Below are 12,705 nucleotides of genomic sequence, written 5' to 3'. Positions count from 1 at the left end.
ATTATGTGGTTTTTGTATTAGAGTAATATTGGCTTCATAGGAGTTGAGAATTTCTCTCTCTTTTTGTATCTTTTTGAATAATGTAAATATAGGTTGTAAATCTTCTTTGAATGTCTGCTATAACCCTGTTGTGAATTCTTATGCACCAGGGCTTTGTTTTATTGTAAATACTTGGGAAATCAACCAATTCCAAATATATCATCTTAATTATATATGCAAAGTTTTATACAATGTGAAAAAAATGTAATCAAGAGGTCTCAAGTAGTTTCAGGGGGACAGTTTTCTTACATCATTCAGAAGTCTGTCTCATTGCTTCTTAGGCTAGAATTGCATGGGTTCACTTTAAATAATAAATACCCATCTAAGCATGTTATGAAATAATTGTAGTTCACTCAGGATTATGAACTTGTAAACCACTTTCTCAAACTTTTAAAACTGTTATTTATCTAAAGCAAAATATTCAACTCATTGCATATCATAATGAACATGTATAATTGTAAGCACAAACTTAAATGTACAAAACAGTTTATTTGGTTCTCTACATACTGTTACTGCTTTTCTGCCAATAGAACTCATAATAATCAAGTTTCCGCAAAATGTTGCACAAAGCAGCTTTGATTTCCTTATTTCTTAAACTGTATATTATAGGATTCATACATGGAGGCATCACAGAATAGAAAACAGATATTAAAAAGTCCAAGAGCTGTGGGGAATCAGGAACTGGTTTCAAATAGGCAGTGGCACCTGTGACAAAAAATGTGGTGACAACTATGAGATGGGGAATGCAGGTAGAAAAGGCTTTTGACCTCCTCTGTATCAAAGGAATTCTCAGGACTGTGTTGAAAATGCAGACATATGAAAACCCTATGGAAACTATGCAGAAAAACCCATATATGAGTCCAAAGATGACACTAATGTCAATGGTGACATGCATCTTTGAACAAGAAATCTTCAATATAGAAGGGACATCACAGAAGAACTGTGGCACTTTTCTGGAGCCACAGAAAGATAAAGAGAAGGAGCCATATGAATATAAGACCCCAAAGATACTTCCAAATAGCCAAGAAGCTGCCATCATCTGTACACAGACTTCCCTGTTCATGATGGCATCATAGTGTAGTGGGTGACAGATGGCCACATAGCGGTCATAAGACATGGCTGTGAGGAGGGAAGCCTCAGATGTTCCAAAGAAAATGACAAACAAAACCTGACACACACATCCTGGGAAAGAGATAGTGCTCCTGTGAGACAAAGAGTTGAGAATGAGCTCTGGGACTGTGACTGAAATGAGGCACATATCAAGGAATGACAAATTATTCAGAAAGAGGTACATGGGGGTGTGAAGACAATGATCCACTGCAATAAGCATGATGATGATAAGGTTCCCCATGAGGGACACCAAGTAAATCAGCAGAAATAGGAAACCCTCTATCACCTGGAGCTGCTTGCTGTCAGAGAATTCCATAAGGAAGAAGTCTGTCACTATTGTGTGGTTTGTCATGTCATCTGCTGTTTACCTTCTGTGAGACAAAGGGAAGAGATGGGAAAGAAGCTCATGTTGAGTCTCTCTTTTAGTAATAATTTAATTTGTATAACATGCAACTACTAGGATATTCCTATAATACATTAACAGATTTACTCTCCTCCTAAATACATGTATGTTCTTCATGTATGGCAATGATAGTAACAGGGACAGATTTAGAAAGAAAATTTCAAGCAGTTTTAGCGGACTCAACATGTGTTTTAAAAAGGTTTTAAAAAATTTATCCTGGATTAAAATTACACATGAATATCTTTCTACCCATAGATTATTCAAGTTCTTGGCTCCCATAAAGAAGGTTCTTTGTGCAAGGGACAGTGATTAATGCAAAAACTCACAATGGGACAAAGTGCAGAGAATAAGTGTTAGTGGAGTATTCAGCCACAAATGGGACTTCTTGGTCATGCCCACTCCCCAATACTGTGTTTGCCTGTGCAAGATCAAACTAATAAGCATTCCAGCATGTAGTGGGAAAAATTTCATGAACTCCTGCCCCTAACTGAGGAGCTATGGACACTTGATGGCGTCTGGAGAAAAGACAATGAGATTTTTAGCGATGTGTTTTTGGTAGGTCATCATCCATGGTCCAGTGAATGATCCCACACCCAGGAGTATATGGAAAGCACAAATAGGAGTTTATTGGTTATTTAAAAAAAAACAGGATATGATGAATCTGGGGAAAGGGAGTGGAATTGGGAGAATTTTGATATAAGACTCAGGGTGAATATGATCAAAATACATTGTATGGAATTTCAAATAATTAAAAATTAAAAATAACAAATGTTTCTTTAGATACAAATTTCAAATAATCTAATTTAGTAATTTTTTATTGTATAACACTGTAAAGTGCATTACAGAATGTAACAATGTACAGTGTATATCTGAAATATACTGTAAATTTTAATTTTTTAAATCCAGAATTCAAGTGAACATTCAAAGAAAATTTGGATTGTGCATAATCATCTCCTGCTTGAAAGCTCTTTCATATAAAACAGACTTCTCTGCATCTACATGACTGTAAATCACCCTCCCCACTTCCATTTCTAACATTTTCTGAAGCCCCCGAATTCAGACTTACTTTATAGGATTCAAAATGACATTGTTCAAACTCCTCAGGCCATAGTGTGATTCAGAAACTCACTTTCTGAGTTTATATAAGGTCTTCATGTTTTTAATGAGGCAAAAATAATTTTCAATGGTTATGCTTCACCCTCCAGGGAAAGCAATGGATTGCAGATGAAATGCAATTATCATGGGGCTGTGACTCTGTCCTTCATGAAGAATTACTCACCTAGGACATTAGTAGTATGCAGCATGGCCCCAAGCCTCATGCCCCACACCCTGCACTCATGCTCTGGCTTTTCCTCGAGTTTGTCAGTGAAAGTTTTACTTTGCCTCCTGGCCAGAGATACACAAGACAGTGTCCAGTGCACTTGGTGTGCTGTTCTATTATAATCCAAAGAAACACTGACCTGTTTAAAGTGTAGGTAGAAGGTTGAAATTACATGTGCTTTCTGGGTGTCAATGAATTTAGAGTTGATAACTTTTGTCTTCTAGCCATATAGTGGTTATGACTGACTTCCTCTGAGGTTAGAAAGCCTGCACTGGGATCTCAAATATCTTTCAAAATGCAGATGTATCTGAGGTAACACACAGAGTTTTTACCTTTCCTTATATAATATTCCTAAAACTTTACATAAATACAAGCATAGCAGACATAACTTCTACTACAAAAGTTATCATTCAAGTTTTCTTGGCATAGCATCATTCAAAAGTGTAAAAATCCATCAGAATAGGGGCTATCCAAGGCATAATTCTTTCTAATAATGGATTTACTTCATAAAGTTAAATAGAAAATATAAGTTAAATCCAGAAATAATTAAATAATGTTTCTGAAAAAGATAATTTTCAGCCAAATTGAAGAGGCACCATCATTGCAGTAGGCCCATTCTAATTCCCTGGCTCTCACAGGTACTCCAAGTTGAAAACACCAACTAAAGAGTCAAAATAAGGATCAACATATGAAAGACAACATGTGATCTTTGTCTTTCTGTGTCTTGGTTACCTCTATACTTTTTGAGTTCCATCTACTTTCCTGTGATGTATATAATGTCATTTTTCTTTCATCGCTCAATAAAATTCCATTGACTCTGTGCCTGACGTTTTCATAATCAATTTGTCAGTTGATGCACATCTAGGTTGATTTTATTCCCTAGGTTTTGTGAACAGACCAGCACTGAACATGTTTCATCAGGTATCTCTGTAGAAGATCATGAATCCTTTTGTGTAAATACACCAGAGTAATGTAACTGGGTCAAAAGGCAGTTTTATATCTAGATTTTAGAGAAACTACCAGGTTGATTACATAGTTGCCACACTATTTTACACTCAATGGCCCCATAAGATTAACTAGTCAAAAAAATAAAATCTCTAGTCTGTGAGAATACACACCTGTACAGTTTCACTGGTAAATCATCTGGTCATAGGACCACCCTTACCAAGGCAGTTTCACCTTAAGTTGTGCTAAAGAGATGGAGAGAGGATTCAACAACCCAGTTCCCATATCCTGTTTCTCTTTCTTTTTGTAGGTACAGGCCCACTTCTCTTGGCACCACAGACCTTGGGACTACACTCTTGGCCCAGATTCTCCACTGCTTCCTGAATTTTTGCACCCAGACTAACTGATTCTTCAGTCTGGTCCCCAAGAGCCCTTGAAGCCTGCCCTATCCCCAAGTTGCTTTTGCACAACTGAGACCAGGCTTCATTTCTGGCTATCCTACCCCCAATCTGCCTGGGATTCCTGAGGCCAGCGTCCTTATATGGTATGTTCAAATCTTCCCAATGCACTTAGACCCCCACAATCTGATTTAACTTCCCAGCTCCCACATCCCATTTCTCCTACTTCTACTTCTCTGCACCCCAGATTTCTGGACTACACTCTTGTCCCAGATTCCCCACTGTTACCCAATCCTTTACACCCAGACCAACCCAATTCTTCATTCGAGCTTTCCAGAACCCTCACAGCCTTCCCCAACTCCCAATTTGCCTTTTGCTACCCAAGAACAGCCTTCTTCCTCAGCTGTCCCCATCTGCAAACTGCCTGGGATTCCTGAGACCAGCCTCCTTCCCTGACTGCTGGAGAGTCCTACATAGCAAGCCTCCCAAATTGTACTGAGCCTGCTGACTACAATGACCTAGACCTTATGAGGTAGCCTGAGTGCATCTGATCCTCATCTGACTTGAGCCTCTGTGGGAACTCCAGAGAAGAGGGCCTATAGCCATCTGGCCCTTTAAATATAAAATCAAAAGAGAGAAACTGAAGCTTAGGCCAACGAACTTTTCATATGCAATAAGAAAACAACAGAGCACATAAATATACAAACAGAAACACACCTAAACTCAACAATGGGAGGCTTGAGTTGCACACAAGAATCAGAAACTAAAAACGAAATCCACACGCCAAAGTCACAATGAACAAATAATAACATGAAAAAATCAAATAATATATCACCACCAAGAACCTACAGTCTTAAAGAGGAAGTGTACAATGCACACTCTCTAGAGATAACACAGGACATGGAATTCAAAAGAATAATAAACATGATAAGTGAAGTCAGTGAATTTAAAGAACAAAGAAGAACTCAAATCAAAGAAATGAAAGAAGATAGGGATAAACATCTGAGTCAATGCAGAAAAGAGAAATATTGAAGAATACTCAGACTGCAATGAAGAAGGAAGGGAAACACTCAATAAGCCAATTGAAAATGACAGAAGAAAGTCTCACTAATAGAATGAATGAAATGGAAAATATACTATCAAGACAGGAAGATGTCAGATTAGACCACTCAAGCAAAGATTATGAACAATTTAACAAAACATAGGAATTGGGACTAGAGAGATGGCTCAGCAGTTAAGAGCATTCCATGCTCTTACAGAAGATCAGGGTTTGATTCCCAACACTTACATGACAGCTGACAACTGTCTGTAATTCTAGTTCCAGGGGTTCTGACTCCTCTTCTGACCTCCGCAGGCACTGCATGGCATGGGTACACTTATACATATGCAGGCAATACACTCATACACATAAAATAAAAATAATAAAATAAAAAAGGAAACGCAGGAATCTAATATGGATGAAATGTATGAAAACATAAAAAGAGGTTTATGCATCATAAGCATAGAGGAAAGAGAAGAATCTCGGGATAATGGTATGGACCAGGTCTTCCACAGGATCATAGAAAAAAATTTCCCAAAATTAAAGAAGGACTTCCACATACAAATACAAGCACACCAAATAGGACCAGAAAAGAAACTCTCCATGGCATATCATAATAAAAACACTAAATATACAGAAGGAAGAGAGAATACTGAAAGCTGCAAAAGAAAAACAAGTCACATATAAAGGAAAATCCATCAGAATTTCAGCTGACTGCTCAGTGGAAACTATGAGAGTCAGAAGAGCCTGGTCCATAATCTTCCCAGTTCTAAATAACCACAGATGCCAACCCAGAATACTGAACCCAAGAAAAAAGTCTATTACAGCTGAAGAAGAAAGAAAAATCTTCTATGACATAGTGTGAAAGAATTCTTGTCCACAAAACGAGGCTTCAGAGAATTCTTGAAGCAATATAAAGAGCTGAAGAGTATTGACTATACCCAAGGGATAACAAAAAGAAACTAAATTAAGGTATAACGGTGGAAATGCACAGTTAGACCAAGAAATCAAAATGATAGGAATCAATACACATCTTTCATTAATAAATTCAAATATCAATGGACTGAACTCCCCACTCAAAAGACACAGGCTACTTGAATGGATTAAGAAACAAAATCCATGTTTTTGTTGTCTGAAAGAACCCATCTCACTTTCAAGAACAGGCACTACCTTAAGTTGAAAGGATGGAAAAAAACATTCCAAGCAAAGGGTACTAAGAAAAAGAGGAATCTTGGAAGTTTATACCTCTAAGTGCCTATATTTAAAAAAATCAGTTCAAGGCCAGCCTGGTCTACATAGTGAGTTCCAGGACAGCACGGACTACAGGTAGGCACTGTCTCAAAAAGACCAAAAAAAAAAAAAATCAGAAAGAACACAAATTAACCTTTCAACACAAGACAATGAAAAGCAACTACAAACAAAACCCAAACCCAGCAGACAGAAGGATAACCAAGATCAGACAGAAATTAATGACATAGAAAGAAAGGAAACAATTTGAAGAATCAATTGAATCCATAGCTGGATATTTAAAAAGACAAATGAGATTGAGAGATCCTTATAGTCTAGTTAAGCAAAAGATACAGCACCTCCAAATCAATAAAATCAGTGATGAAGGGGGAAACATCACAACAGACACAAAAAAGATCCAAATCATTATAAGGGAATACTTTAAAAACCTATACACTACTAAATTTGAAAACCTAAAAACAAAATGGATGGGTATCTAAAAGCATGGGAACCACCAAAACTAAACGAAGAAGATATCAACAGCTTAAACAGACCCATAGCACATAAGGAAATTGAAACAGTAATATAAAACCTCCTGAATAAAAAAAGTCCAGGCCCAGATGGAATTACAGAAGAATCCTCCCAGACATTTAAAGAAGATCTATATCTAGTAACACATAATTTATTCAAAAGCATAGAAACAGAGTGAGACCTTTCAACTTTCTTCTATGAATCCAGCATCACTCTAATTCCAAAACCAGGTAAAGATACAACCAAAAAAGAAATCTATACACCTGTATCCTTAATGAACATAGTAGCTAAAATTTTCAGCGAAATGCTTGTAAACTGCATACAGACTCACATCAAAAGTATCATCCACCATGATCAAGTCAGCTTTATTCCATAGATGCAGGGATGGATCAATACATGTAAGGGAAGAAAAATCATAAATAATAAAAGTGTGCTCAAAGACAAGAACCACATGGTCATCTCAATATATGCAGAGAAGAACCTTTCAGGAATTCAATATTCATTTACGTTCAAAGTCCTAGAGGCAATTCCACTGGACATAAGATATTTCAACATAATTAAAGCTATACATAAGAAATACACAGTCAACATAATTGTAAATTGAGAAAAACTGGAACCATTCACATTAAAATCAGGAACCAGACACGGCTGCCCACTATCTCCACTCCTTTGTATTATTGTGCTTGAAACTCTTGCAGGAGCAATAAGACAAGATAAAGAAATTAAAAGAGTAATAATTGGAAAGGAGGAGGTCAAATTTTCCTTTTTGCAGATGATATGATATCTGAGACACCAAAAATTTCACAAGAAAAATCCAAGAAATGATTAGCACTTTCAGTAAAGTGGCAGGTTACAAAATTAATCTACAAAAGTCAGTAGCCTTTTATATACCAATAACAAGCAATCAGAGAAAAAGTACATGGAAACACTCCATTTCACAATAGCTGCAAACTCTCTCTCTCTCTCTCTCTCTCTCTCTCTCTCTCTCTCTCTCTGTCAGAATAAACCTGACCAAAGTTATTAAAGACCTCTACAGTGTAAATTGTAAATCCTTAAAGAAAGAGATTAGGGAAGGCACCAGAAGATCAAAGGACCTCCTATGCTCACGGATTGGAAGAATTAATATCGTGAAAATGACAATCCTACCAAAAGCCATTTATATATTCAATTCACTGACAATCAAAATCCCCATGATGCTCTTCATAGAATTAGAAAAAATCATCCTAAGATTCACATGGAAGCACAAAAGACCCCAGCTAGCCAAAGCAACTCTGAGCACTAAGAACAATGCTGGGGGGATTACTATATCAGATTTTAAAATATATTACAGAGGTATAGTCATAAAAACTACATGGTACACATGGTACTGGCACAAAAACAGGCCCATTGATCAATAGAACACAATTGAAGGTCCAAATACAAGTACATACAATTTCAGACACCTGATAGTTGACAAAGGGGCAAAGAACATTCACTTGAGGAAAGACAGCATCTTTAGCAAACGGTACTGGCAAAACTGGATCTCCTCCTTTTTAGAAGAATGAAACTAGACCCCTACTTTTCACTTTGCCCAAAAGTGAACTCCAAATGTTTCAAAGACCTCAGTGTGAAATCTGAAACTCTGGAACAGTTAGAAAAACCATTGGCAATAATTTAAAAGATATAGGTGTAGGAAAGGATTTTCTAAACCAGACATCAACTGCTCAGGAAATAATGTCATGAACAACAAATGGGACCTCATTAAACTAGAAAGCATCTGCACATCAAAAGTAGCAATCAATGAAGTGAAGAGGAAATCCACAGAGTGGGAGAAAATCTTCACCAGTGACACAATTGACAGTTTTAATATCCAGAATATATAAAGAACTCAAAAAACAATCAAGAAAGCAAGTACCCCAATTAAAAGATGGGCTAAGGATCTGAACAGAAAGTTCTCAAAAGAAAAAAATAAATATGGCTAAGAAACATCTTAAAATATGTTCCACATTGTTAGTAATTAGGGAAATGCAAATTAAAAGTAAGTTAAGATTTTATCTTACCCCAGTCAGACTGTCTAAGATCAAGTGAACAAATGATACCAAATGTTGGAGAGGATGTGTGGAAAGGGGAATGCTCATCCACTGCTGGTGGGATTGCAAAATTTGCAACCCCTATGGAAAACAGTATGGAGAATTGTTGAAAATTAAAAAGGAACCTACCGTTTTACCTGGTTATACCACTCTTTGACATGTAACCAAAGGACTCATCCTATTGCAGAGACATTTTTACATCCACATTTGTTCCTGCTATTTTCACAATAGCTAGGAGATGGAAGCAACCTAGGTGTTCATCAATTGACAAGTGGATAAGAAATTTTTGGTACATTTACACAATGGAGTTCTACTCTGCAGTAAAGAAAGATGAAATCATGAAATTTGCAGGTGAATGGATGGAACTGGAAACTCTTATACTAAGTGGAGTAACACACCTCACTTTTCATCAGCCTAGAATGTCTATTTATCTTCCTCCTCCATCATCAGATAGGGTTCCCAAAACTCAAGGAAATTGGGACTAGTTAGACTAATGTATATGGTATCCTCCTGTAGAAGGGTGGAATATGATATTGGGAAGTCCTCATGTTTTAAAGTTTTAATGTTGTCTGAAAAGCAAGAGGAAATGAGAAAATAATTCTGTCTAAAATAAAAATATCTTGTTGTATCAAAATATCAAAAGAGACAAAAATCCAATTCAAGGATATATAATAAGTTAGAAAAGGCCAGAGAAAATATGAACTTTACTTTCATTTTATTTTGGTTAAATTTCTTCATAAGATGGAGAAATAAGGATGGCAATTCTTAAGTGAAAAATGTTTCTGTTTAAAATCAGATTACATAGTTTTAAAGGAAGGGTAAAGAAGGTTATTGCTCTGTGTCATTCCAGGTTTATAATGAAGATCAAGTCAAGTCAATGCTAACTATTATGTGGAATATCTGCCAGTGAAAACGATAAATGGAAAAGATTGTAAGTAAATCAGTCTATAGAAGACGAGGCATGGAACAGTCCTGTTCCCACCTTCTGTACCTCCCTCATATTCTGATCTTGGAGACTTGATGCTTGTATCTGATATTTTTCGGAGACTTTCTCACCTAGTAGCCCTGTTGGATTGATTAGGACTGTCTGATGAAACTAATGAAAAGCCATGAAATGGGGTGACATGGAAGACATCAATACACCTTTTCTCTCTTCTCCCTTTCAGTGCAGCAGCTTTCCTAGTCCTCCTCACATTTCCCATAAATGGATCTGGGAGATGCTAAAATGAAAAAAAAAAACAAACAAACAAAAAACAAAACAAAAAAACCCCCAAATCTTCAGGGTGCTTTTGCCTTTATTCTATGGTTATTCAAAGGTGGCTGCTACTGTATCTCTGTCTATGGGGCATGGGGAGGTGCTGGTCCATTAGGTCTTTGTTTTGGTCCTGAGTCAAAGGTACTCTGAAGCGATGACTGTTTTATGGGCACCAGTATGTACTAATAATGTCCTGAGCTTCAAGACAGCTGCCCATAACATTTCTTCATGTAACCATATTTCTTGCCATCCTTCCCTAAAACCAGCAGATCACTACTCCTAAACACCCCCAGCAAAACTGAGAGCATCTAGAGGTATCTCAATGCTATGAATGTATGCAGGTATCCTGCCAAACTCCAGCCCTCCTCCCTATCTGCCTTTGGCCCTTAGTCCCAGTCCTGTCAGGGCCCCCAAGGCAGGACATGAGGATTTGTGGCTGGGTAGTCACAGGGGCTGTTCTGCTCATTGATGCCTTTATGTACCTTGAAAGCTCTTCTCAAGAGTTGAGGGTCTTCTTGCTCCTACTGCTTCTGGGTGCAGCCAATGACCAGGCATCCAGGACCTGAGATCAAGGGTCCTGGATTGAACTTCAGGACAGGAAAATGGTAATAAGTGCCTTTCAACAAGTCAATTCTTCATTTTTCTGAGAAGCTGCAGATCTTCAATGCTTCTAAAAATTGGACACGTTCCACTCGACTCTTCTAATGTGAATCAGGGGACAAGTATATGGATGACATCCTGTTAGCTGCTGACCAAGCCATCTGCCTGCAAGACACACACAAGACCTTTGCCAATTGCTCTAGACCCTGAGGTACATTGTCTCAATGAAGAAAACTCATCTTTGCCAGACAGAAGTCTCCCACTTGGGGTAGAGTGTCTTTTAAGGTAAGGGGACTCTTACTGTGATGCAAAAGGAAGCCAGAGTTAGATCCCCATACCCCAAACTGAAAAAAAAAATCTAAATTCCTGGGGGCAGCAGGATATTGCCAACTTTAGATCCTGGGCTTCACTGAAATAGCAAGACCCCTCTATTCAGTCACAGACAGATAAAGGAACAAGCTTTCAAAAACCTAAAAAGACCCCAGCTCTGGTCTTCCTGATGTCTATCATTTCATTCATGAAACTCAGAGATTTCAAAAGTCATACATACTCAAACTTTGGGACCCTGGCAAAGGCCTGTACTTAATCAGGATCCTAGACCCAATAGCTTCAGGATGACTCTCCTGTCTATGTACCATAGTGGGTACCACTCAGCTAGTGAGAGAGCTTGACAAGCTCACCTTGGGGCAAGACAACCCTTATTTCTCTCCTTCATGCAATGGAGATCCTCCTCCAGGAAACAAATGACTGATGGTTGTCAAATGCCTGCATCACTCAATACCAGAACCTGCTCCTTAATCAGTCTCATCTCACCATCAGTTCAGCAACATTGATGACAAATTATAGATTGAGGGTCATGCCCCTACATGACTGTGAATGACATGTATATGTTTGTATAATGACATGTATTTGCTATCGTTTCTATCTGCATTACAGAAATGATATAATATATATCCATGTGATGTTTTTCTTTTCATCTCTGATTTTATTAGTTTGGATCCTTTCTCTTTTTTGGCTAATATTGTTAGATATTTGTTGAACTTCATCTTTTCATAGGACCAACTCATTGATTCATTGATTCTTCTAATGTTTTCTTTGTTTCTAATTAATTAATTTCATCCCTGATTTTGATTATATCTTCTGTTCTACTCTTTTGGGACATTGATTATTCCTGTTTTCCTAAGGCCTTCAGGTGTATCATTAAGTCATTAATATGAAATGAGAAAGTTCTAATTTTATAATGTATACACCTAGTGCTATAAACTTCTCTCTTAAAAATGAAGTCACTGTGCCTCTTAGTTTTATATGTTGTATTTTCATTTTATTAAATTTTAGGCATTGTTAAATTTCCCCCTTGATTCTTCATTGACCCTATTTTCACTCAAGACTGTGTTTCTTAGTTTCCATGGGTTTGTGTATTTCTTCCTCATTTATATTGTTGTTGATATCCAGCTTTACTCTTCTGTGCTCATAAAGGACACTGGAAATATTCCAATTTTTATAAGCAGTGAATCTTCCTTTGGGCCCTGATATATGCTCAGTTTTGTAGAAAGTTCTGTGGGGTGCTGAGAAGAAACTATATTCCTTGGTGTTTGCATGGGTTGATCTATAGATTCTGTTAGGTTCATTTGATTTATGATGACATTTAACTCCAGGGTTTCTATTCAGTTTTTCTCTGGATAACATGTGTGTTGGTGAGAATCTCATTTGGATGTGCTTGACCCCAGGTGGCTAAAACATCAACTCTCCTGTTGCCTCATGTGATCAA

The 12,705-nt window shown here is 37.3% G+C and overlaps 1 protein-coding gene across 1 annotated transcript; it reads right to left on the bottom strand.

Moving 5' to 3' along the window:
• Window positions 1-538: 538 nt before the first annotated feature.
• LOC103730636 (olfactory receptor 14K1-like) lies at window positions 539-1,501 on the bottom strand. The gene has a single exon (XM_008828909.1). It carries the CDS (start codon window positions 1,499-1,501, stop codon window positions 539-541), a length of 963 nt encoding a protein of 320 aa, XP_008827131.1.
• Between the last annotated feature and the right edge of the window lie 11,204 nt (window positions 1,502-12,705).

This window comes from Nannospalax galili, unplaced genomic scaffold (genome assembly GCF_000622305.1).
Source record: "Nannospalax galili isolate Female #2095 unplaced genomic scaffold, S.galili_v1.0 scaffold3234, whole genome shotgun sequence".
NCBI classification, from domain to species: domain Eukaryota; kingdom Metazoa; phylum Chordata; class Mammalia; order Rodentia; family Spalacidae; genus Nannospalax; species Nannospalax galili.
The sequence above is the reverse complement of the archived record's forward strand: the minus strand, read 5'-3'. Positions and strand labels throughout refer to the sequence as shown.

Coding starts and splice junctions, on each gene's coding strand:
- LOC103730636 (XM_008828909.1), bottom strand. CDS start 1,501: ATGACAAACCACACAATAGTGACAGACTTCTTCCTTATGGAATTCTCT.